The sequence below is a fragment of the Caenorhabditis remanei genome, chromosome X (genome assembly GCF_010183535.1).
Source record: "Caenorhabditis remanei strain PX506 chromosome X, whole genome shotgun sequence".
Classification (NCBI taxonomy): Eukaryota; Metazoa; Nematoda; class Chromadorea; order Rhabditida; family Rhabditidae; genus Caenorhabditis; species Caenorhabditis remanei.
The window spans coordinates 19,986,229-20,012,923 of record NC_071333.1 but is presented as its reverse complement, the minus strand read 5'-3'; the positions used below and the strand labels follow the sequence as shown (position 1 = coordinate 20,012,923).

The following is a 26,695-nucleotide window of genomic DNA, read 5'->3' as shown; positions in this document are numbered from 1 at the left end:
ATACAAGGGATTTTTTTCCATAAGATGGTTGAAAATTTGGTGAAACTTGTTGCGTTTTCATTCGAAGGTCCCAGATGTTCCTTTTGCTACTACAGTGGAGCATTCCAACACGTTTTTGGTTTTTTTATTTTCTGAAAATAATGAGATGAAATTATCCGTTTCTCCGATTTTTTTAGAATTCGACTGCAGTGCACTGCTAGAAATATTAAGGAAACAGATGTCCGTCCAGATTCAGCTTATTCAGTTTTCAGTTGCAGCCACATGCTGACTTCTTTCATTCTCATAATCTTACATTCACAGTTTTCAGCAAAATTTGGATATATTGAAGCAGAAATTTCCCACAAATCATCAGTTGTTGGCCACGATGACATACAATTCCAGTTCCGCCGGGAAAGTTCATGACTTCTCCCTAATTGTTTATATTTCTGTTCTTTCTGAGCTATTAAAGCTTTTAAATATTGGTAATGTCTAATAAAAACATACTAAAAGGGGCAGCGATTCACCACATCTTGAAACCCGCGCATTTTGACATCGGCGTCAGCTCTTCACGGTGATTTGCATTCACGTTTCAGAAAATACCGATTTTTTCTAATATTGTTGTCAACCTTTTTACATTTTTAGTTCATATTTCCCAGTTTTCATAGAAATAAAGTTACTTTTTTCTAAAATTAATGAAATCGTATTCACAACTGAAGTAATTTTAATGAAGTGACCACTCAACAGAGGCTTAATACATGTTGTTCTCCTTTTCTGTCAAATTTTCTAAAATTTTCTGGAAAATCAGGCTACTCTTCCGTAATAACGACGGATTTCTATTCAATCATGACATGTTTATTGAAATGTATGCTTAACGTCTTTTTTGTCCATATTGGAGACTTCTCGCAAGACTAAACTTCTTTGATTCTTCTTGTGGACGCCAAATATCCATTATTTGCCTAAAAAAAGAATATTCAGAAATTCTTGTGAAAAACCAACACATACTTCACCGTAGTTCAATTTTTCAACACTTTTACCCAAAATTAGCTATGTTTTTTACTTTATACGGTGAAAATAGTGTTTGACGCTAAAAAAATTGATTCACTTGTCCGAGAGGACTACACGACTCTTGGTTTTCCCTTCCTCGGCCACCGACCGCTACGCGTAGCCACGCGTATGCGTGTCATTTTCTTCTCTTGACGGTGTACAGATTATCGACTTTTCATTGGTTATTGCTCAAAAAAGAGCGTTTTTCAGCAATTTTTTTCTGAAAATTTTATTCAAAATGTTTCTCACTGATTTTCTCCATTCTGTGGCCATTTTTCTTCATTTTTTTTTGGTTTTCCCTTCCCCGGCCACCCACCGTTACGCGTAGCCACGCGTACGCGTGTCATTTTCTCCCCTCAATAGTGTGCGGATTTTCGACTTTCATTGATTTTTTGTTCATAAAGCACTGTTTTTCAACATTTTTTGCAGAAAAATTTATTCAAGGAGTCTATTACTAATTTTCTATACTCTGTGGCCATTTTTCTTCATAATTTGTTCATTTTTGCAGGTTCTTAACAAGACTAAAGGAGGTTGGCAAATGTTTGTACACGGACGCAACGGGAATTCAACATCGACATCATTAAGAAGGACAGTTGATTTGAATTGTAAGTTATTTTTAGTCGAAAAAAGCTCATTTGCCAATAATCGAAACGGAAAAGATTGAAAATTGGACGAAATCGAGAAATATTAGCATTTCTTTTCTCAGGTACCTACGAACTGCTGTTATCAACACCTCTACGAAGATGACAACCTCAACTACGTGTACATGTTCCAGATCTTCCGAATAGCAACCAGATGAAGATGGATGTAGATCTAGCAGAACATAAAAAAGAGGAATTTTCATAAAGTTCCCTTCTCATGAGAACTCTGTAGAGAGTGTAGGACCGTCTCAATTTGGTATCGACGGAGTTAAGGATAACAAGACAAACAACAAGACGCCGATGACCACAAAAGATGGAGTTAGCTTATTGGTTTGTGTTTAAAACACGGAAGTCGGCAGATGAGAAGTTGGAACACAACTGAAAGCCATGCGAACTTTAGGTTTGAGAATTTTTTATACTTCTTTCGGAAAATTAGACTAAATCAGTGAATATCGGTTAGAATATGTGAAAAAAATGGAGCATCGTTAGCCGACTTCAGCTCTATTTGAAAAACTAATTCATTGCTCCGAGAAGTTATAGCGTTTTTCTTACACCTCTTGCATTCCTACCTGGTTTTTCCTGTGTTTATCGGCCACTTGTCGCTACGCGTAGCCACGCGTCGCGTGTGCTTTCGAAGATGTGCAGTTTATCGACTTTTCATTGGTTTTTGTTCATAAAAGATCATTTTTCAGTTAACTTTTGCCAAAAAAAGCATACACTTAATCTCTTACTAGTTTTTTTCTACCGTGAGACTACTTCATTCATAGTTTATTCATTTTTGCAGGTTCTGGACTCGACTATAAAATATTGAAAAGTGTCTCTATTTGAAACCGCTCGATTTCGACACCGACAGTATGTCTCTTCAGTATTCTCGATGAGTTGCCGACGAAATGGAAAGACGAAGAGAGCTCGAACTACCTCAACTCCCCGCGATCAATTGGTTCAGATTCAGACCGCGAATCTTCACGTCAATCAACCAGAAATTTACCACAAAAGAGTAAAAAGCGAATCAATCAGGGGGACATTTTATCCGAGGCACAATTCTAGCGAATCGCGAGATAAAGTCGTTGAGCCCACAGTTGAGACGTAAGTTCAGTTATTTCAATGAGGAAAATAAGAAAAATCAATAAAAGTTGCTATTTTCAGAACTGTCACCATCTGAATCCGGATCTTCCTCATTTGGCGAGAACATGAACCTGTCATTCCATAAGCTTGAGCCTTCTGAGCATACTGGATACATTGTAGCTCATTACAACATAGAAAAAGCGACGTCAAAGCTTCAAGAACAAGCCGCCGCTAACCTTCGAGAACAAATAAATAAGCATTAGGCGGAGAAAGCAATAGTGAAGCAACGACAAATTAGTACGGACTCTTCGGAAGGTTGGTTTTATCTTTTTTTGAGATATTCTAAAATAATGAAATTATAGGAAAAAGAATCAGTCGAGAGATGTCTTTCTCGCCAAGTTATTGCGCTGGACAACCAGAAATAGTGTTCAAAAATCAGTCACAAGAGATATCGACAAGTTTCACTGCTCGCTAGACTCCATTTGGCGGATCTGAATTAACAGATTATGCAACGTTGTCTCCTGCCAAGATCCGACCATCCCCAAAACGGACTTTCTCGAGTGACTCGGTCAGAACAAGCAACTCGTCTAACTCGATCTCACATCACTCGGCATCCACTTTCACCGACTTCGCTGCTACACCAATTCCAGCGAATCCCGAGTACTTCAATGTGCCGAAGTGTTCTGAAAACCAGAAAGACAAGACACCACCACCGGAGTTACCAGTTGACTATGAGGGAAGTGAAAAGGAGAATGCGGCTCCAGCACTAGCTGCTAATACGTTACAACCTGCAGAGCTGACTTCTTCTATTTCCAACGCAGCCTAGGTGCCAATTCCAACGTGGCAAAACCACTTTAAGTAGAAAGGACGGAAATCGGCAGACGATCACAAAGGAAACAAGAACTTATATGATTGATGGTGTGCAAGTTACGTCAACGACGATTCATGTGTTGGGAGTAAAGATAACAAGGTTCAGAGGTAACATATTGGCTGAATCATGCGAAATTTATACGTATCCCTTTGAAAGTTTCAGAAAACAACAACTCCACGACCTCCGACGACTCCAACGAGACGAGGCACGGCAGAAGCAAAAACTTCAGTCCGAAGGTATCAAGCTGGTCGACGAACATGCCAGAAAATTTACATTGGAGCAAACCATCTTGATACAAACCTCCGAACTCGAATTGGACGCAATGGAACGACGACAACGCAAGGAGATTGAAATCACTTGAGGTCCTCGGGAGCTGGAGCTGAGAAATGGACAGAAACGTCTTCGAGTTCAACAGGAGAAGGATATGCGGGCGTTCAAGAAGCGGGTGAAGCAAGAGATGAAGATTTTCAAGCAAGAGCTGACTATGTTGTCCAAAGTCCAGCGAAAAGATGCGTTGAAACAAACAAAAGGCCAGATTGAGATCGAACATTGACTAAAGGAGAAGGATTTCCTTATGCAACTCCAGCAGAATGCGGAAGCGATGCTCCAACGGATGGCTGAAAAGCACAAAGAGAGTATGACCTCAATTGAAAAGCAGTTCCTGCTGCAGAAACACATTTCGCTTCATGCTAAGGAAAACAACATTTGGGAGTTGGAAGACAAGCAAATGAGGGAGAAGTAAGTTTACTTTCCACACCGACGTATCCAACGTCAGATGGCTCAAATCAAAAAGAATCATCAGGAAAAAGAGGAAGAACTCTTCCGAGCTCTTACCCTCGACCGCAAAAAGCTCCCAAAAATGTTGCGTGCAGAGACCAAGACGCAGAGTGTTCAAGGAATCAGTTTGAATCAATTCTACAGTAAGTTTAGTACAGAATTGAACTATGAGACTCTATAGAAATAGTTGAAATCGTTACAGAACATGTCGAATTCTGAAATTCAAAAACGTATTCGGAGGGTCGATGAACAGGAGTCGTTGTGTATGAGAGCCACGTTGGGGGATCATGATAAGAAGTCGCAAAAGAAGTTGCAGGCATTGAAATATCGTCATCATGCAGCGGTAAGTGAATTTTAGGAAAGTCCTCGCCAAGTTATTGCGCTGGACAACCAGAAACAGTGTTCAAAAATCAGTCACAAGAGATGTCGACATGTTCCACTGCTCGTTAGACTCCATTTGGCGAATCTGAATTAACAGTTTCTGCTACATCGTCTTCTGCCAAGACCCGACCTTCCCCAAAACGAGCTTCCTCGAATCACTACGTCAGAACAAGCAACTCGTTCAACTCGATCCCACATCACTTGGCATCTTCCTTCTCCGACTTCGCTGCTACACCAATTGCAGACAATGCCAAGTACGTCTTTGTGCCGAAGCGTCCTGGAATGCACGCAAGACGAGACGTCACCTCCGGAGGGCCCTGTACATCAGTTTTTGGTTAGTAATTTTAATATTAAAACCGTAGTCAGTTGTTACTTTCAGAAACCAGTTTCATCTCCACGTGCCAACATGACGTTGTTAGTTATGAACATGCACACAACCGACGAATTCACACTCTGGTATCAAATCGAGAAAAATCGAGCCGAATGTAGAGTTTGGACATCTGGATAAGAAATTCCCAATGTACCAGCGTCAGTTTGTCTTCCATTATCGGTTTGTTTCAGGTTAGATGCTTAGTGTCGACGTCTGGAGAAGTCACCAAGAGGAGCACGCTGTATTGTTATCGGAATGTGCCCACGATTCTCCTCGACCTGTTATCATACCATGCTGCTGACGTTTTTGCTCCCAACTCTACGATCTTTGATTTACAGTGATTATAATTTTGTGTTTCATCTCATTTTGACGTTATCAAGGTTTTAATATTTCTATTTTCTCTTCCAGATGATCGGAATCACAGAAAATGTGACTACTTTCACCTATTATGTTTTTTATCTCTTTTCCTATCTCGTTGTTTTCATCTTCGTAATACACTGACTCCATTGAATCGGTGGCTTGAGTTTCTCAAGCATTAGAGTTGTTTTTATAGTTTTTTGTTTGTTATTCAAATGCTGACAATTGAAAACATGCATATGGATCAAGACAAAGGTAAGATTAGCTATCAGCTCAATGTTTTCTGTCGAAGTACATAGTTTTTGTTTCAGAAATTCAACTCACCAGACTATGAACACCGTCAACACATTCTTTTGGAAATGAACTAACCTAAACTAGTAATTGATGGTGCAATCCGTGCACATTATGTAGAAATGAGAGGCATCATGAAGATTTATATAAGGTGAGTTTTGCTACTTCCTGTTTGCAATTAGAAAATCATAATTTTACAGATAACAAGCTCTATCGTGTGTGTGTTTCAATCGATTTTGTGTGACTATAATTGACACAATTTAATTTTGACGACAGAACATAGATGTGCATCGGAAAATATTCATATCATGGTGTTTCTCTTTTCACCAATTTGCACACGAAGAATCCTCCGTACATTTTTGAGCCATGTATGGATTTTGCAACAGCTTCGTATCAAAACAAACGGGTAGAAGATAAAACCAATAAGCGGACCTTTGGGGCTCCACCATTGTGTTGTCGCACCAATTTTCATAATTTTGTGCATGTACTCCGTTCGTTATGGATATTTTAACATCTTACTGTTATTTATTTATTCTCTATCTATATCAGAGGTTTCTGAATCTCTAACCAAACACGTAAGTTTACCCAGACACTATCAAAGCTAGGTGATCAGTTAAATTGCTTTGTGTGTTTTCAAACACGCCGATTGACTGCTCACTCAGCTTAAAGTTGGTGGGAATTTTTTGAATTTTTGGTTCTAATTCATTTTTCAGGGATTTATCTGACAAACCACATTTTTAGGCATCTATATTTTTGAATACTGAATGTTGTATTTTATAAATGAAGTTATATCATATTGTCAGCTCTAGCATGATTATTGTTGTAGTCTGTTCCTTTCAGGCAATAAAATACCAATTCAATAACTTGCTCCCTGTTCCCTGTCTTAGGAGAGGTAAAGATGTTTCACAAGTTGTAAAGATTGACACGTGGTGATTGTAAGAAATATTGATATTCCTTCGGATTTCTCAGTTATTTGTTTTCGTATCATCCGCTTCTTTTTCAATAATTTTGTTTTTGTTAAATAGTTGACAAGTTATTCCATTTTTGTAGTTGACAGCTTTTCTATTTTTGTAGTTGACAACTAATTGTAACTGTCCCAAAAAATAACTTTTTATGGGATTGAAAAGACTAAGAGTAGAACTCCATTTTTGCTGTTGTCAGCTCTTTTGTGCGGACACTTCCTTGAGAGACATAGTAATTTTGAGTCTTGAGCTCAAAAATCACTATGTTTTGTACTAAAATAGATCGATTTGAGGGATAAATTATTTTGCCGAGGTGCAACTTGCTAGGGAGCGTTTGTACAAAAAAGCTGCCAACTTCAAAAATAAAGTTCTTCCCTTGGTCTGTTCGATCCCATAAAAAGTTATTTTGTGGGACAGTTAGTTTTACTATGACACCCTCTCAAAGTTGGGCATTTCCAACTTGAAAAAGGCTAGGTCCTTTGTCCGAAGGTCCTTTGTCCGAACGAAGGGTCCTTTGGGTGATGCTCGCTCAAAACTGAGAGTGTCCAAAACCAAAAACAATTTTGACTACACTGTTACACGTTTTAGTTTTCTTTTACCGGGTAACTATTGATTTTGCACCTCCTGTCCTAGAAGGTTATGCGACTGTTTACATTTGAAACGTGTAAGAAAGTTTTTACTCCTGTTTAAAGAAGTCAAACTGCAATTCTTTATATTCGTAGCAGAAGTCAACTTTTTGTTTTTTTATTTAAATCACTCGGAAACAAACGTTTTTTTCAGTATCAGTTCAAAGCTAGAGTGAAAACAAAATTGAGATGGAAGAAACTCTTCGTAACGCAGGAGCTCGAGAAAAAAGAGCACTTCGCCGTGTTGCCGGATCCGAAGAAACGAATGCTCCACAGAAGGAAACAGCATGCAAGAAGAAGAAGGTTGCTCCACCACTACGCGTCGTCGGTCTCCCATTATCAAGAAGAGTCGTGAGTGGAAGCGATTATCAAGTGAAATCACGTTTACCATCCACAAGCCGTGCTGCCGAAACTCGAGAAAAATCTGCCCAAATGGAAAAGGCTGCCAATATGAACAAGAAGAAGCCTGCACCACCTCCACACTCCGTTATTACACTAGAATCAAGCGAAAGCAGTAGTGAGAGCGATTTGGAAGAAGAAGAAGAGGAGGAGGAAGACAGTTCTGAAACAAAGATGGAGGATCAAGATGGTAACAGGGCAGGTTAGATTCGAAACTTTTATTAATATTTCTTTTTTTTCATTTTTTTTTTTTTCAGAATCTACTCGCCCGGAACATCAAGGGACCTCGGAGCCACCGTTATCAGCCTCCACCATAAAATTTAGTACGTTGAGACATTTAGGGATTCTGGAATTCTAATAACTCATTAATTTCAGACTTCAATGCAGCACCCAGCTTTTTTTCGGATTCTTTTGAAAAACGTCGTCATGAAGAATCCGTCAGTAGAGAAGAGAGTAAAATCGCTGCAGCCAATCGAATGGAGAAGAGAAGAGGTAATTAAATGGGGCTGCGGTCTATTGACGAATTTCTGAAATTGTTTATTTGAAAATGAAAAGTCACGACTTTACCACGGAGTAAACCTTTTTGATTCATGGGGGATCTAAAAAAAACAATTCAGAAAATGTTTTCATCCTTCAGAAAGCTCATCGCGTCCAATAGTGAAAACCATGGAAGCACGAGAAAAAAGGCGTCTTCAAAATTTGGAGAAACATCTGAGAATGTATGGTGAAATATCCTCTGATTATCATTCTGCATGTCGCCAGCTTGAAGAAGACCTCAGAAGACGAAAGACTCAAGGACTCGATGAAGAACCAGAAGTCATTTTTGACTCTCGTTCATCACGTCGACAAGGATTATTAGAAGGAAGCCGTCAGCAGGAAAAAGCCGTCAGAACAGAAGAGAATCAAGGACGCAAGGAAGAATCTCCAGAACCAGAAGTCATTTTTGACTCTCGTTCTTCAAATCGCCCGGATTCTGAAATACCTGGCACTTCATCACGTCGACACGATGCCCGAAGGCAAAAACATCCGGAACCAGAAGAACTTCTTCGACGTCGTCTCGAATATCTAGGTCGACGCGAAAGAATCGAAACAATCACTCGCTACCATAATTCTATAATTCGTTGTCGTCGAGAAGGACGTCGCCACGATGCCAGAAGATCAGAAATCGAGAAGAGGCAAGAAACGGATACCAAACATAAGGAAATGAAGATTCCTGCAAACTCCATTTTAAAAATTATTGGGGAAGAAGGAGCCAATATCAAGCATATTCGATCGACATTCGGAGTTGATATCACCATCCTGCGCCCACACGAGCCGGGAGGAAAGACAGCAAGCGTCTTAATGACTGGAGATCCATGTAAAATTCTGATGGCTCGAAAGCATATTAAAAGCATTTTGGGAGGAAGGAGAATCAATACTGAAAGTTAGTGGGTTTTCCAGCTTTATAGTATTTCTAGTTTTACTGTTTCCTCAAAAACACAAAAAATCGATTCAACCTTTGTTTTACAGGTCGCGAACATATGCTACTCTTCTAGTCCTCTTCTTTTTTGATTTTCAAGTCTTTCAATTTTGCATTTTTACTTCAAGTCATCAAAACACTTTCGCCCATCCTTCTCCTCACATCGTTTCCCAAATTCTTTTTATGCCGCTCTGCCTTTTCTTTTAAAATTCATTTCCAGTCAAATCGTCCTCCCTTTGCTTTAAAAATAGTGTCAAATGGTTAAATCCCTCTGAGAGTTCATTTCAAACCAAAATGAATTCAAAATTCATTTCCATATTCTCTCTCCTTCTTCTATCCCTCTCTCATTTTATAATTTCCCGCATTTTGTTAAAAAATTTCCTCTAATCTCCGTTTTCTCCATGTAATTCACATCAATCGTTCTCTTGAAGTATTTCTTTTTGTGTTTTTTCGAACATTCTAAGCCCAAATCACTACATTCTATATTCCAAAAGCATTTACTTTTATCATACATTTTTATTTTTTACTTTTGTATTTTCAACACGGTCTTCTATAAATGGTACATGATCAGTATATTTTGTGTTATAACTGTATAGTAATGTTCCCGGTAAAATTCCAGAAGTTTAAAAATATCTGGAATAATTTATTTTCTATTTTTTTCAATTGAAACTTTCATCGAAACCCAAAATTTCATCAAAATAGTACATTTTCGATGCAAAAATGCAAAAATGCGCATGTGCGAGACCCGACGGCATAAAAATTTCCATTATATACCTGAAAAAACACACACTTCACCGTAGTTCAATTTTCAACACTTTTACCCAAAATTATCTATGTTTAGCACTTTATACGATAAAAATAGTGTTTGACGTGAAAAAACAATTAATTCTCTTGTCCGAGAAGACTACACGACTTGTCCGAAAGGACTACGCGACTCTTGGTTTTCCCTTCCTCGGCCACCGACCGCTACGCGGACCCCACGCGGCGCGTGTCGTTTTCTTCTATTCACGGTGTACAGATTATCGACTTTTCATTGGTTATTGCTCAAAAAAGCAATTTTTTCTGAAAATTTTATTCAAAATGTCTCTCACTGATTTTTTTTTCCATTCTGTGGCCATTTTTCTTCATTTTTATCTTTTTTGCAGGTTCTCGACAAGACACTAAATGGTTGGCAAATGTTTTTACATGGAAACCTCACAATTTTTATATCGACGTCATTTAAACTGTAAGTTTTTAGTAAAAAAGGGTCATTTGCAGGTAATTGAAAAGGAAAATTATTGAAAATTAGTCGAAATCGAGAAATCTTTTTATTTCTTTTTTCAGATACCGGCCAACTTCCGCTATCAACACCTATTTGAAGATGCTTGCCCTGCCTCCTACGTGTACAATATCAAGCTGATCTGAAAAACTCCCAGAGGAAGACGGACGTGGATCTGGATGAAGATTTGAAAATAGGACATTCTATCAAATTCCGTTTCCATGCGAGAATTCTATCTAGAATTTATTAAAAGAATCAGCAATGTCATTAACGATGATCGATTTTAATAGATGGGTGGAGAGCCATTATCAGATTGTTACTACATGAACTCAATTTGGTGTCGACGTCGTTAAGGAGACCAGTCGATTCAAACTGTAAGTTCTTTGAGACAAATAAAGCTCACTTTCCAGTAATTCCGACGGAAAAATCTGGAATTTGAACTGAATCGGTTAATTTGCCGTTTTTTAGGCCGCTGATACGGATGCAGTTCGCACCAACACCCACTGAAAGGAAGCCGGCCTCGTTTACATTTTTACATTCCTTTTGTACCAAAAAGCCGCTGTTGAAGGTAAGAAATCGAAGCATATTCTTGTCAACCCCAGCTCAATCTTTGGAAATTTTTATATGTCTACTATTTTAGGAATGGAACCATGGCGGACACATTCGACGACTAGAACCCCTCCCTGAACTTCAACAAACCGTTCCTACTCTCGATGGCCAACCAAGGACCGGACATTAACGGATACTCATTTTTCATTACAGCATATGATATGCAGCATTTCGACGGGAAACGCGTGGTGTTTGGTGAGGTTGTCAAGTGACAGGACGTGGTGCGCTTTATCGAGAACCTGAACACAGAAGACGATGACAAACTACTTCACAAAATCCAAATTCCTCCCTGTGGTGAGATGGTCATGAAGGAAATGTCAAGCCTCCAGCAAAGTAAGCGTCAGGCGTTGATGAAGAACCGACCGGCTGCAAGATGGAAAACGAGCAGCGCACGATCAACTGGCTGATGCGACGCTCGAAGTCTTCAAAGCGCGACAAAAAGACCAAGGATCGCAAGAATTGCAATTGCAGGATGGAGTCAAAAGCAGAACGCGTAACAAGCTCACCTTCACCAGCGGAACAAGGAACGCTCCAGGACACCACCTCACCGAAAACGACAAGAGAGCAAGAAGCTGACGTTGTAGGAGCACAAAAAACATCAGGAGGATATTGAGGTGCGCAAGAAACTTCAGACTCTCTGTGGGAAGGAAAATGAAGCTCGTCTCGAGAAATTGCGTCTGGAGCATAAAGCTGAACGTGAATTCAATCGCCAGAATCACCAAGAAATTCAGCACAAAAAGTGCAAAAAGCGGATCAATCAGGGGGACATTTTATCCGACATACAATTCTGGTGAATCGCGAGAGGAAGTCGTTGAGCCCACAAATAAAATGTAAGTTTTATAATCTCAATTAAAAAAAATCAATAAAAATGGTTTGATATCTTTAGAACTCTCACCAACAGAATCCGGATCTCCATCGTTTGACGAGAACCTGAACCCGTCATTCCATTAACTTGAGCCTACTGAGCATGCTGGATATATTTTAGCTCAACAAAACATGGAAAGAAGCTGCCGCTAACCTTCGTGCACAAATTGAAGACCGCCAGGCAGAGGAAACAAGAGTGAAGCAACGTCAAGCAAGCACGGACTTTTCGGAAGGTTGGCTTTACCCCTGTTCGAGATATTCTATTATCCTGAAATTTTAGGAGAGAGAATCAGTCGAGAGAAGTCTTCCTCGCCAAGTCATTCCGCTGGACAGCCAGAAACTGTGTTCAAAAACCAGTCACAAAAAATATAGACAAGCCGACCATCCCCTCTCGAATCACTCGGTCCTAAAAATCAGTACTTCCAACTCGATACCACATCACACCCTACTCCACCGACTTTACTGTTACAACAATTCCAGCGAATCACGAGAATTTTGATGTGCCAAAGAGTTCTAGAAACCAAAAAGACAACACGTCACCACCGGGGCTCCCTGTACATCAGCTTTTGGTTATTCGTTTCGATATTAAGGCCGTAATCAGTTGTTACTTTCAGAAACCAGCTTCATCTCCACGTGCCAACATGAAAGTTGAGCATTGTGGACCAACTCACAGTTCGAGGAATACAAATTTTTCCAGAACTCTTATAATGGACTATGCCAACTCTGACGTTGAAAGCAACAAGTCTTTTATTACTTCCGAAGTATGGAGCAACGTCTGGAAATCAAAAATAGAAAGACCTGTTGCGGTCTATTCCGATAGATATTTCAACATTTAGAAGTGAGATTGACTCTGAAGATCCATCCTGTGTTGTCGCGCTGATTTTCCTGATTCGGTGCTTAGATCCCTTTCGTTTGGGTCATTCCGACTTTACTGTAATTCTTTTATTCTATATTTCATGTCAGAGCGTTCTCAAACTCTGACCGAACACGTAAGTTTATCCTAGAGACTATTAAAGCTAGGCGGTCAGTTTTATCGCTATGTGTGTTTCAGAACACACCGATTGACTGACCACTCAGCTTATAGTTCCTGGAATGTTTTTTGAATTTTCAGTTCTAATCATATTTTTAAGGATAGGAACCATACGTTTAATCATCTGAATACTTGTATACATATAACCAAATGTTATGTTTCATGAATAAAATTGTTATTAACATCGCGGCCTGAGTAATTATTGTATTCTGTTACTGTCTGACACTAATATACCTGTTTAATGCTCCCGTTTTCTTGTTTTGCTCCTGTTCTGTTGCTCCTCCTGTTTTTGCCTAAAACTCTATATTCGTAGTTTACATTTTTTTAGAACGGTTTCTACAATAAATATATGATTAGGAATGCACCCTGCAAAAAAGTTGTCAACTACAAAAATGGAGTTATAGGCTTAGACTACTACACATATCAATCTCGTAATAAACTTTGTACTACAGTTTGAAGTTGTTAAACTTGGCTATTTTGCACTGAAAACAGAGGTTGTTGACCCTTCAGTGGCTGCTACTGTATATTCTCATTCCCTTATTAAATAACAAGTCTGAAGTTTTATCGATACTGAGTAAAACAAAAAATAACTGTTTAGCAGACACACATGTTCAAATTTATGACTGCTTTAAGCGAACTAGAACCAATTATAAAGTCAAAATCCCAGACACATCGTCGACCAAAAAATGTTATTTTTGTTTTCTCTTGTAACTTACAATTTTCGAAAGCACGTCAGAATGCAACTAATTTACCTAAGCCGTTAACAAGTATAGAAGGTGGTATTCGTTAGTTTGACAACTTTTTTTCGTAAGGGCACTCTCTCTTTAGTTACAACGTGGCAATCACATTTTTTGTAACCAATGTGACAGACCAACACCCTCCGGAATCAGACCGTGAATTTATAGTATGTGGTTGTCTATGTGTTCAGACCTCCAATATTCCCATATGTATGTCTTGTCGGTGTCACTCTCTCCTGTACCGCCAACCAGACTCTTTTATAGCACATGTTTTATTCAGTCTTCCTATGTTATACCTGTTACTAAACTTTTTTCTATTTTGGATACTTGTTAAATCAAACCCGGTTTTCAGTTTTCCTGCTCATCATGCATTCAAACGGAAAGACTGGTGCCAAAAGTTTGGAAGAGAACCTCCACAGGTTGGATTTTTAAAAAATACAAAAGCTCATATTTTAAAGATATCTTTTTTAGAAACTCTGATACTCGAAAGAGAAAATCCAGTGTGAGCAATCAATTTCCGTCAAAAAAGGCTGCGAAGTCTTATCCTGCTAACCAGTAAGTCTGAGTAGAGCCAATACAAATTTCTAAACTTTAACATAACATTATAACTTTCCAGAGACAAATCCGCAGAATCAGACAACGACAGTGCGATGTCTTCAAAAAGCGATGTCGCCGCCCCAGAAGCAGGAACACACGAGGCACCTGAAGCGCTCGAAGCAGAGCGATCCCCTTCTTCGGAATCCAATGATTCTGACGATAACGATGTTGTGGAGTCTCCTGCATCTAGAAGACTTCTTGGACGACCCCCAAGTTCTGATAAAGTGGGCAGCGACAATGAACCGCCTAAGCGACACGAAGAGGAAGAAAAAGAAGTGGTTCCACTTCCCGATTCGGAACTACTACGTGAATTCTTCGAAAACATTCCTGAAGGCGACGACGATGACCCCGGCACACCTTCATCCTATCACTCCTCGGAAATCAGTAGTACTCCGACGACACCAGAACGTCCTCAAGCTCCACCAGCCATTGAAGTCGATGGAGCTGTTTACAGACAACCGGAGCGGGATGACGTCGGTGCGGATTCTGGAGGAACAAAACGTCGTGATGAAGAATCAGATAACAACAGTGAGAAGTCTCCAGGGTCTTCGCAATCTCCGCCACCACGACACGAAGAGGATGAAAAGGGAGCTGAAGAAGAAGAAGAAGTGGTTCCAGTTCCCGATATGGAATTTTTACGTGAATTCTTCAAAAATATTCCAGAAGGCGACAACGATGACCCCGGCACGCCTTCATCCTATCACTCATCTGAAGTTAGTAGTACTCCAACGACACCGGAACGTCGTCAATCACCACCAGCCATTAAAGTCGATGGAGCACTTCACCGACAACCGGAACGGGATGACAATGGGCCGGATTCGGAATGAGCAGAACGTCCGTATTATCATTTTTGGAAACACCAAGTTATTCTGAGTTTTTTGTCGAATTGTTGCATTTCTATTTTATTTTTGCATTCGAGACTAAAGAAATTCCAATGAAATGACCACTCAACAAATATTTTATACATGTTTTAACTATTTTATGCTCAAAACTTTCAAAATTTTCATAATAAATGCCGACGGTTTTCAATTGAAAATATAAAGTTTTTACTGAAATACATACTCAGCATCTGTTTTTCCAATATTTCATTCTTCTGTCAAGTAAAGACATCTTTAATTCTTCTCGTAGACGCGAAACTTCCATTATATACCTGTAAAAAGAGATTATTCAGAAATCAATGTAAAATATCAACAGATATTGCACCATAGTCTTATTTTTCAACACTTTTACCCAAAAATTTGTTCTGATTATCTGTTTACGCGATGAGAAAAGCTTTAGACGTGAAAAAATAATTAATTCACTTGTCCGAGAAGACTACACAACTCTTGGTTTTCCCTTCCCCGGCCACCGACCGCTACGCGTACCCTACGCGTGCGCGTGCCATTTTCTTCTCTTGACGGTGTACAGTTTGTCGACTTTTTATTGGTTTTTGCTTATAAAAGCCCGTTTTTCATAAATTTTTTCCAGAAAAACTGATTCAAAAAATCTCTCACTAATTTTCTCCATTATGTGTCCATTTTCCTTCATTGTTATTTATTTTTTGCAGGTTTTTGGCGAAGAGAAGAGAATTTCCCGGAGTTTTTGCACTAGGAACAGCGCTATTCTAACGTTGACATTATTGAGGAGGACAGTCGATTTAAACTGTAAGTTTTCTGGTGAAAAAAGGCTTATTCTCTAGTGATTGAAACGGAAAAAGATTGAAACTTGGTCGAAATCAAGAAATATGTGTGTTTCAGACATCAGAAACCGGTCTACTTCTGCAATCTGGTATCAACGACGTTATGGAGACCAGTCGATTCAAATTGTAAGTTCTTTAAGACAAATAAAGCTCACTTTCCAGTAATTGCGACAAAAAATATAAAAACTGGACTAAATCGGTTAATTTGCCGTTTTTCAGGCCTCTGATGCGGATGATGTTCACTCCAACAGCCAACAGGACATGCTCACTGGGGATGTGTCGACTTGGGATGTGCTACATGGAGATTGAAGACTACCAGAGATGTTTGAATGTAGGCTTAACAGATGAAGAGTTTTCAAAGAGAGAAAAGTAGAAAAAGAAGAATTATCTTTAAAATTCCGGTAAAAAATACTTAAATGGGCCTAATAGAGGTCAAACCTGTCGTGAGCCAGCCCGAGCCAACTTGAAAATTTTAACCGGGTCGGAACAGGCCGAATCAGGAAAAAGACAGTTATCTGACATTTTCAGTTTTCAGCATCAAAATTCGGCTTATTCTGAGTTGAAACAAGACACGGCTACTGGAAATCCTAATATTTGACTCTGTGCTCGGAACTGACTTTTTGATACTTTCCCGTACATGTAGACGCGATTCTACCTGCAATATCTAGTTAGTATTTGTTTGGAGGCTGTATTAGGAAAAAGCTAAAATTGACACAACTACCGAAATCTAACAACTCTCGCAATAAATATTTATCATTTATTGTTACAGATGTTCAATCTTGCTCTCAATGACCTTGGAGAGACAAAGTTCATGCCGCAACTCATCATAAAGTACAACAATGCGTTGAGCCACGGTAACTACAATGAATTTGAAACCGCCAAGGAGGAGTACAATGTATTTTTGAAAGATGTAGGCGGTGACTCCTGGTAAATGGTAAAATCAAATTCATATTCACTTCCAGATTGAGAACGATCAAACAAATCATGAAAACAATTTCGAGGCAGCTATCTCGGATCTTATGCTCAAACTGACGACAGCTTGTCATCGTCAACATGGATGGATCTCGTTTTGCCAAACTCATGAAGATGAGGAGAACCGAGATGAGTATCTGAAAAAGTGCAGGATTAATTGAGTCATGCTGACGGGATTGATTCAAGAGATGGTTAGAAATAATTCTATCTGGGACGTGTCTACGGAGAACAAGACGTCACTAATGGACATGTGGTTAGTGTTTTATCTCAAAACCCCTTATAAAACTAATTCATTTTTATACACAGGCACATGAGGCATTTGTCAGTTACGGTCACTCCATTGACAAGCAAGAGCAGAATGCAGATACTTGGTGTTCGATTGGGGCATTGTACCAGAAGAGGCGTGGGGCCAGTAAAATGTGTTGATTGAGAAAAGGTAAGCTTGATGAGAAAGAAAGTAAGAATGGCACGTTACAGTATTCATTTTTTTGTGAAAATATATTTGCTATGAAACGAAGTGAGAGGGGGAAACCGTCACATGTACTTTCTGTGATAGCGATCTTATCAAAACGAGGACAGAAATACATTGGCTTGCCCTGCTTTTCTATGGCCTACTGGTCTTATTCAATTCAATAGTGAAATAGAAGAAGAAAAAAAGGGAAAGAAAAAAGAGAGAAAGATCATATGGAAGCTGTTCCTCGGCGTAAATCTCAGAAGATTGAATCGGTGGAATGACCCTAATTACGGGTTTTCCGTTTTCTTCTTCTCACTTCTTTTGCAAAAAAAAAACCTAATCGTAGGCATTGAAAAAACAGGCGATGGAGAAAACTACACTAGAAAACATACATACATACAAATGTTGTTATTTCAGAAAACTTCTGCGAATGTTTCATTGACCACGGACATCTCCTCGAGTCTCCACGATTCTACCCATACGTCTTCATCCCATGAGTTGCCTTCCAAAACCTACCGGATAGCTTCAGATTGCTCCCAGAGCTCTACGTCTCACTGGATATGAGCGCTCAGAAAATTATGCTGATGGTTTCGAAACGGGCTATCCTTAACAACACCTACCAACCAGTTTTCAATTACTACTCTGAGCTAGTACCTCCATAAAAAGCCGAAGAATGTGATTCGTATTGAGGAAGACGTAAAAACCGCGTTCGAGGGGAATAAGAGATAGCCGCTTCTTCTCAAGCCTTAAATTCTCACTATTGACAACAGAAAAGTAGCGGGAAGTCTGGAACTTTAACGCTACTTGGATAACTGCACTGTCGCCTGCATTCGTGGTGGATGTCTTCGTCCCGACCTTTCACTATTTTCATCTGAAGATGTTATAGAAACTGACGCAAATGAATGTGAGTTGACCTATACACGACTTTTAAAATTAAAAACGCCCTAGTTTTCCAGAAACTAACTCTCATAACTCCCCGCTTTCTGTTGCCTACTTTGTAGTTCCAATACGCTTTCTTACCTTGGTCACTAGATTCCTGGATTGAACACTGTCCAGCTGTTCATAAAGGCTCCAGGCTGCCGGACTCCAGCCCATTGAGATAGAAATCACATGACAGCTGTAATCATCAACATTGGTCCCAGCGATTGTGAATGGTTTGACGTTCCCTACGATTATTAGGGAGAAATGGAAAGATTGTGTGAGAAATATGGAATCGACTACTTGAAAGGATCGTTCTGGCCGATATTGGACGAACCTACTTGAGGAAGGATTTCAAGCATCAATTCACACAAAAAGCCGGAGATATGATCTACGTGAACGGAGAATCGATTTGTTGGGTGCATGCAACTGACTGGTGCAACAACATCTCCTGGAACGTGGCACCCATGATGAACAACCAGCTGACGATGACTATCTTCAGTATCTACTTGCCCAATTCAGATGTCGACATCACTGAAGAAACCTGCCAATTCAAATTGTAAGTGTTATAGACGACTAAAAAGCGTAATTGTCAGTAATTGAGGCTGAAAGAAACAATAATTAGAAGAAAATCAATCAATATTTAGGTTCGGGATTTCTATCTTCAGATGTTTTGTATTGGTTTCGGATGTTAGTCCTTCAAATGCAGATTGATCAAAACAAAGGTAAGGTTAGCTATCAACTCAGCGTTTTCTGTTGAAGTACATGGTTTTTGTTTCAGAAACTCGCACAGATGAGCCGGCATCTAGATATAATCACTCAAATAGCGACAATCAAGACTCCCGACTGGGTTTTCCGGAACATTAACCTATCATGGCTACTCATTCCACGTCGGGTTGCAATGTGTGCAGATTATCAATTACATATGGATTAACTGGTGATAGTAGAGGATCGTGTTAGTCTATTGGATCATCAATTCATTGCTACAACAAAGGAAACTCAATAAACGGAGAAAATATAGATTCATGAAAAAACAACAAAATGAATCAAATAAAATGAGATGAAGGTGGAATATCGGCTTTCTTCTCATCGGCCATGCTACTGCACTTGTCACAGTAGGATACAGAAACAATAGTTGAATGCGTGCAGAAACGAGAGACATCATGAAGATTTGAAAGAGGTGAGTTGTGCCACATCATGTATGCAAGTTCAAATTCATCATTTTGCAGTGGACGAGCTTGTTTTGGAAGACCGATCGTATGTGTTTCAATCGATTCTGTCATGCCATAATTCAACATGGAGGACAGAAAATGGATGTATATTGGAAAATGATCTGATTGAGGTGCTACTCCTTCCAGCAATTGCACACGAAGACGGCTCCGTCCATTATTGGGCGATTTCGCAACAACGGCGTGTCCAAAACAAAAGGTTAGAAGAGGAATCCGATAAGCGGGTAGTTGCAATCCACGATATGAGTCACCGGCCCGTTAGACAGTCTTTGTTGTTCCATCTTTAGTGAACGGAAAACGTCTATCCCTATTCACTTGAGAAAAAATCGTGAACCTCACTAGGGAAGTCTTCGTAGACACCGCTTTTAGAAGGGAGAGCAACTTTAGAGCTTCATCATTGTGTTGTCACACTGATTGCCGTAATTACTACCGTTATGGACATTTTGACTTTTTACTGCTATTATTTCATTCCCTATCTCATGTCTGAAGTTTCTGAAACGCTGACCGAGCACGTAAGTTTATCCTTGAGACTGTTAAAGCTAGGCAGTCAGTTAAATCGCTCTGTGTGTTTCAGAACACACCGATTGACTGACCACTCAGCTTAAAGTTCCTGGAATGTTTTTTGAATTTTCAGTTCTAATCATGTTTTCCAGGAAAAATTATTAATGGACCACACCTTTAATCATCTGAAAACTTGTATACATATAATCGAATTTTATGTTTCATGAATAAAATTGTTATTAACATCGCGCCCTGATTATTATTATATTTTGTTCCTGTCAGACACTAACGTGACAGTTCAATGCTCCCGTTTTCTCGTTTCACTCCTGTTCCTCCTGCTTTTGTTCCCGTTTTTCCAAAATTTGTTTCTCCAGTTTTTTCCTGTTTTTCCATTAGTAGAATTCTCTCGCTGAGATTTCCACGTAGATACTGTGAGGAATTTTGAATTTCTTTCGAACAGCTTTTTCGTAGGACGCTTCCCACAACAGATATCTGACTAGGAACGCACGCTGCAAAAAAGTTGTCAACTACAAAAATGGAGTTATAGGTTTAGTCTACATAGTAAAGTAACTATTCAACCCTGTAATAGAGTTCTTACTCCTGTTTAAAGTAGTTTAACTTGGCTATTTTGCACTGAAAACAATAACTGTTCATACTTTAGTGGCTGCTACTGTATATTCCTCTTCCCTAATTAAATCATGATAAATCTTATTGTTTAGTTATATTCTAGTCATTATGAGATCCTAATGATGTACATACAGACCATTTTCACGTCTTCAAAAATAAATTTAGCTCAAAATATCGTTGAAAATCGTTGATACTACCCATTCTATGAACGGAGAGAGCCCCTCATTTCTTGCAAGATACTAGAAGCAACCAAGAAATCGAAATCGTGGACACAGCGAAGTCCAAAAATTGTAATATTTGTTTTCTTTTGAAACTGACAATTTTCGAAAGCACATCACAATGTAAGTGATTTACTTATGCCGTTCACATGAATAGGGTGTGTAGATGAAAACAAGTTATCAGTTTTGTTTTTTTTTATCCAAAGGGCAAACTCTACATATAAAGTTACTGCCTGCCAAACACATTTTTTTCTCACCAAGATGACAGAGTTCAGTTCAAACTTTTTGAAATTTCTAACCGTTGATGTAAATTTCTGTAACTTTCTCAGGCGCTCGCATAGCGCGTCTGCAAACTCCAAGCAGCTACTTCTGTTCCATATGAAATGTGACTTTATCCAAACACTGGATTGTTAACAAAATTTATTCTGCTTTTTAAAATACTAATAAGAAAAAACAAAAGAAAAATGCTAATAGGAGGAATTATCTTTATATAATGTAGCAATCTATGAAATCAGACTAAAGGAGGGACGTCAATGGAATTCTCATTGCGATTCAATCGGAAGTGGGACCGGGCGCAGGGTGTGGCCGCGGGATGCAAACTCCGCATACGAGAAAGGATAATTGCACATCGGAGTTGCACAGAAACACGCCCAAATGCCGGTGTAACCGGAGCCATCGATGAGTTTGACTCTCTGGAAGTTGTTCAATTGGGAATATTGAAAATATTGTTTCGAAAAGTTCAACATACTTGAAGTTGACAATCCTCCTCCAAGTCGAAATTGAACTTGGCTTTTTGACGAAAAGCAGGGGTTACGTTTGCTCCTCCAAACGCGGCTTCTCCAGAGACAGTTTCATAGTAGGCGGTACACATGCTCTTGTTCTCGACAATGCCATTTTCAATCGAGGATACTCTGTAGCACGACAAAGAATATACGGGCAGAGCAACGTTGCAGAAGACGAAAAGAACGGTGAGGAGTTTTGAAGCTTTCATGATTAAGGGACACCAGTTTTAGTCGGTCGGATGAGGTATAGGACTGAGGTAGAGAACTGAGTGAAGGGGTCTGAATTTTTTGTTCGAGAGAGCGCTTTTATACGGCTCCGCCTCTCTTGCTCGAACCCTTACCCTTGGTTTTCGACACGCCCCGTTTTGGCAACTTCAAGGAACAATTAGAGATCAGAAATCGCTCAAAAACTTCATTGTACTTATAAAATGACTGTAAATAAGAAAATGGGTATTTATCAGTTTAGATGATGAACACGAAATCGGAATTAGGAACGTTATGCAGAGATATGTCATTATCGATTGGATATGAAGGACATTGTTAAACTATGAAGAAAATCTAGCGCTGGAGTATGGAAATAGTGCTAATGGGGACAAAATAAATCAGAACAGGAGCGAACTAAAATTCTGTTCAAATCAGAATCCCCGAATAAGAATCGACCAGATCGGCACCGCCCAGATCAGAACTGAGCAAGAATAGAGGAATCGTCATTTCGAATCAAAAATTCTATATATTTTAGTTCTGATTAGTACCAGTTCTAATTTGGACAGATCCGATCATTGTGGATTCCTCCTACGATTCTGATTCCGGTTATTCTGACTCAGACAGAGTTTTGGTCTTTCAGATGACGCTGTTGAGGAGGCTCCTGAAGTCTCACGAACTCCATCTCCTGAATCAAACAATTCTGACGATAATGGTGTTGCTGAGGCTCCAAAATCCATACGACTTCTTAGAAGACAACCACGCAATGTGGATTCTGCAGAATCAGACATCGACGAAAAGGAATCTTTAGAAGATTCGAATGATTCAGGTGACGACAACGCTGTCGTTGAAGCTCCAGAATCCAGAAGACTTCTCGGAAGACCACCGAGCGAAAGTTCAGAAGAAGCCATCGACGGTCCAGGAGCATCTAAAGCCATGCATGTTCACGATCTAACAGTTCTAACGATGATGTTGGTATGGAGTATTCAGAATCCAGAAGACACTCAACAGATTCTGAAGGCGAAGACGGTCCAGAAGCAATGCGAACTCCATCTCCAGGATCTATGGATGATGTTGTTATCAGGGTGCTCCACCGATACTTCACAACCGATTTCAATCGGTTATTGGTAAGAAAATCGGTTGAAATATTCGTCGGTTTTTAGAAAAATAAATCGATTTTTTTCCGGGGAAAAATCGGAAGAAATCGATTTTCTTCGATTTTGTTTTGAAAAAAAACCGTTCGATTTCGGTTTTCATCGCTTTAGAAACCGGTTAAAAAACCGATTATTCTTCGATTTTTACCGATTTTTACCGATTTTCATCGGTTTTTTCTTAAAGTTCAAATTCTACAGTAGTTTGTCACGTTTCTATCATATTTTGCACTGCTCTCAATTTAGATTTTATGTTAAAATTAATGATTTCTCATTTTGTTCAAATTTTCTATAAAAATTCTTCCGATTTTTGTTCGGTTTTAAATCGGTTTTTGTTTTTGAAAAACCGGTTGAAATTAACCGATTGAAGAAACGATTTTCACCGGTTGAAAAAAACCGGTTTTTCTTCGATTTTACCGCCGGAGGAGCATCCTGGTTGTTATGAAGGAAAAATCCAGACGACTTCTTGGAAGACAACCGAGCCAAAGTTCAGATGACGCTGTTGAAAAGGCTCCAGAAGTCTCACGAACTCCATCTCCTAAATTCAACAATTCTGACGATAATGGTGCTGCTGAGGCTCCAGAATCCAGAAGACGTCTTGGAAGACAACCAGGCAATGTGGATTCTGAAGAATCAGATATCGAAGATGAGGAATCTTCAGAAGACTCGAGTGATTCAGATGATGACGACAATGCTTTCGTCGAGACTCCAGAATCCAGAAGACTCCTTGGACGCCCTCCGAGTTCCGATGAAGACGATAATGGTGTTCGTGAGGCTCCAGAATCCAGAAGGCTTCTTGGCATGCAACACGATTCTTATGAAGCTAACAGCGAGGATAACCTGCCAGCACGACATAAAGCGAAAGAAAAAGAAGTGGTTCCAAATCCCGATATGGAATTTTGGCTCTATTCCAGTTTAGATGTCCTTTAAAAACTCAAACGTCCCAAAAAACACTTAAACGTCCCTTAAAACACTTAGACGTCCCTTGAAACACTTAAACGTCCTTTCAAACTCTAATTTTTTTAAAACGTCCTTTCAAAAGTTTAGACGTCCCAAAAAACGTTTAAACGTTCCATAAAATGTTTAGACGTCCCTTGAAATCCCAAAACATCGTTGTGAATATTTAGACGTCCCAAAAAACGTTTAGACGTCCCAAAAAACGTTTAGACGTCCCAAAAAACATTTGAACGTCCCAAAAAATATTTAGACGTCCTTTGAACACTTCCAGTGACTTTTAGTGTTGAAGGGACGTCTAAACTTTTTTTGGGACATTTAAATGTTTTTTGGGACGTCTGAATGTTTTTTGGGACGTCTAAGTATTTAAAACCAAATTTTCGGACTTCAAGGGACGTCTCAAAATTTTATGGGACGTCTAAACGTATTTTGGGACGTCTAAATGTTTTTCGGGACGTTTAAACATTTTTGAACATAATTCGGAACCGAAAGGACGTTTAAATGTTTCAAGGGACGTCTAAGTGTTTCAAGGGACGTCTAAGTGTTTTTTGGGACGTTCAAGTTTTCAAAGGACATCTAAACTGGAATAGAGCCGGAATTTTTACGTCAATTCTTCGAAAATATTCCTAAAGGTGACCACGGGACCCCTTCATCCTATCACTCATCGGAAGTCAGTAGTACTCCGAAACTTCATCGGCTCCAGAATCTAGAATGCGTCTTGGAAGACAACAAGGCGATGTGGACTCTGCAGAATCAGACAACGATAATGAGAAGTCTTCGTCAAACGACAACTGGAATGGTTCTGATGTCGACAAAATTCTAGAGAACGTCTAGAAGACCCATAGGACAGCGGCGAAATTTCAAAAGACAGTACTTAACCTTTACTATTTGTTTTATTCAATTGCTGTCTTCAGTCGTAATTCAAAATATCGTTTGCTTTGATTATCATTTTGATGTTTTCTATCCACTTTTGCTTTTAAAATAAAACGAAAACATGCTTTTATTGTAAAATAAATGTTTCTTGAACATAATTCTTGATGCCTGAATGTTTCTCAGTTGGAAAAAAGTTGAACAAAAAGCCGAAACATTTTCCGAAAATTCTTCAGGAAGAGAGTTTTTCTCACTCTTTTGTGCACAAACACTTCCTGATGAATGTTTCAAAAGAAAAGAGCGCGGAGTCCTCAATCTTTGCTTCTTTTTTGTCACGCATGAATGCGTCTTTAACTTTTTAGAAAGGAGCGGAGTTCCGGCTGGGAATGCGTACAAAGAAATATCTAAACAGAGGAATGAAAGTTTTTGTTGGGATTAAGCGAATATACATAGAAGATAAGAGATGGACTGCGGATGTTGACTTGATAGAAATTGTAGTGACTAATTAATTTTAATAAGTAAAATAAATTTCCTTTATTATATGGTCGGCAAATCTCTTTTCCATAATTTCTTTTTGTTTAAGATGTTCAATAAAGTGTCCCAGCATTGAGATGATGGGCATTTACGGTGTTCTTCGCCAAATCGCAGTGGACATTGTGGCCCAGATCAATCTACGAACAAGATTCAGAGCCTCCAGTTCATGGATTGATGCATGAAATGATTCCTGATGCCTGAATGTTTCTCCGTTGGAAAAAAGGTTAAGCAAAGAGCTGAAACATTTTGCGCAAATTATTCAGGAAGAGAATTTTCTCACCCTTTTGCGCACAAACAATTCCTGATGAATGTTTCAAAGGAAAAGGAAGCACGGAGTCCTCAATCTTTCTCTTTTGTGTCACGCATGAATGCGTCTTCAACTTTTTGAGAAAGGAGCGGGGTTCCTGTTGTGAATGCCTTCAAAGAAATATTTGAACAGAGCAACAATAAATTCGTTGGGATTAAATGAACATAGAAGATAAGAAATGATCTGGAGGGGTGTCGAGTTGATGGAAATTATTATTGACTTGTTAACTTTAACACATGAAAAAAGTTTCCTTGATTATACGGTGAGCAATTCACTCCTCCATTATTCATTTTTAGTTAGTTGATGTGTAGTGGCTGACGTATTCTGATAAAATATTGTCCTCATAGTAATTAGTTGGTTGTCTCGCAATAATTTAGATTTCAGATTGCAAAACATGACGATAGACTTTTCAAAAATGATTATTGATGCCTGAATGCTTCTCCTTTGGAAAAAAATTAAACAAAAAGCCGAAAAATGTTGCGCAAATTATTCAGGAAGGGAATTTTTCTGACTCTTTTGTGCACAAACACTTCCTGATGAATGCTTCAAAGGAAAAGGAAGCACGGAGTCCTCAATCCTTTTCTTTTGTGTCACGCATGAATGCGTTTTCAACTTTTTGAGAGAGGAGCGGGGTTCCGGTTGTGAATGCCTTCAAAGAAATATCTGATCAGGGCAACACAAAATTCGTTGGGATTAAAAATAAATGAACATTGAAGATAAGAAATGGTCTGGAGGGGGGTAGAGCTGATGGACATTTTTATTGACTTGTTAACTTTAACACATGAAAAAAGTTTCCTTGATTATATGGTGAGCAATTCACTCCTCCATTATTCATTTTTAGTTAGTTGATGTGTAGTGGCTGACGTATTCTGATAAAATACCGTTGTCATAGCACTTAGTCGGTTGCCTCGGAACAATTTTATTTTCAAATCAAAAAACACGATGGATCTCTCAAAAATGATTCTTGATGTCTGAATGCTTG

General features: G+C 39.1%; 7 protein-coding genes across 7 annotated transcripts; 6 read left to right on the top strand and 1 right to left on the bottom strand.

Moving 5' to 3' along the window:
* Positions 1 to 3,111: 3,111 nt before the first annotated feature.
* Positions 3,112 to 3,961, top strand: GCK72_026011 (uncharacterized protein; the record flags this gene model as incomplete). The annotated part of the gene is made up of 3 exons (XM_053736608.1): positions 3,112 to 3,187; positions 3,233 to 3,509; positions 3,763 to 3,961. 3 exons carry the CDS (start codon positions 3,112 to 3,114, stop codon positions 3,959 to 3,961), a joined length of 552 nt encoding a protein of 183 aa, XP_053580174.1.
* A 3,592-nt stretch (positions 3,962 to 7,553) lies between these two features.
* On the top strand, positions 7,554 to 9,298 carry GCK72_026010 (uncharacterized protein; the record flags this gene model as incomplete). The annotated part of the gene is made up of 5 exons (XM_003092999.2): positions 7,554 to 7,965; positions 8,021 to 8,086; positions 8,139 to 8,255; positions 8,401 to 9,186; positions 9,273 to 9,298. The coding sequence occupies 5 exons, from the start codon at positions 7,554 to 7,556 to the stop codon at positions 9,296 to 9,298; spliced, it is 1,407 nt and encodes a 468-aa protein (XP_003093047.2).
* A 2,164-nt stretch (positions 9,299 to 11,462) lies between these two features.
* Positions 11,463 to 12,789, top strand: GCK72_026009 (uncharacterized protein; the record flags this gene model as incomplete). The annotated part of the gene is made up of 3 exons (XM_003092989.2): positions 11,463 to 11,669; positions 12,075 to 12,186; positions 12,434 to 12,789. 3 exons carry the CDS (start codon positions 11,463 to 11,465, stop codon positions 12,787 to 12,789), a joined length of 675 nt encoding a protein of 224 aa, XP_003093037.2.
* Positions 12,790 to 14,086: 1,297 nt separating this feature from the next.
* Positions 14,087 to 15,144, top strand: GCK72_026008 (uncharacterized protein; the record flags this gene model as incomplete). Its single annotated transcript, XM_003092979.1, has 3 exons — positions 14,087 to 14,139; positions 14,192 to 14,275; positions 14,337 to 15,144. The coding sequence occupies 3 exons, from the start codon at positions 14,087 to 14,089 to the stop codon at positions 15,142 to 15,144; spliced, it is 945 nt and encodes a 314-aa protein (XP_003093027.1).
* A 954-nt stretch (positions 15,145 to 16,098) lies between these two features.
* On the top strand, positions 16,099 to 17,128 carry GCK72_026007 (uncharacterized protein; the record flags this gene model as incomplete). Its single annotated transcript, XM_003092990.2, has 4 exons — positions 16,099 to 16,121; positions 16,215 to 16,326; positions 16,765 to 16,905; positions 16,958 to 17,128. The coding sequence occupies 4 exons, from the start codon at positions 16,099 to 16,101 to the stop codon at positions 17,126 to 17,128; spliced, it is 447 nt and encodes a 148-aa protein (XP_003093038.2).
* Positions 17,129 to 18,725: 1,597 nt separating this feature from the next.
* Positions 18,726 to 23,028, top strand: GCK72_026005 (uncharacterized protein; the record flags this gene model as incomplete). Its single annotated transcript, XM_053736607.1, has 4 exons — positions 18,726 to 18,898; positions 19,489 to 19,767; positions 21,758 to 21,882; positions 22,541 to 23,028. 4 exons carry the CDS (start codon positions 18,726 to 18,728, stop codon positions 23,026 to 23,028), a joined length of 1,065 nt encoding a protein of 354 aa, XP_053580173.1.
* On the bottom strand, positions 21,457 to 21,905 carry GCK72_026006 (uncharacterized protein; the record flags this gene model as incomplete). The annotated part of the gene is made up of 2 exons (XM_003092992.2): positions 21,457 to 21,606; positions 21,663 to 21,905. The coding sequence occupies 2 exons, from the start codon at positions 21,903 to 21,905 to the stop codon at positions 21,457 to 21,459; spliced, it is 393 nt and encodes a 130-aa protein (XP_003093040.1).
* Positions 23,029 to 26,695: the final 3,667 nt, after the last annotated feature.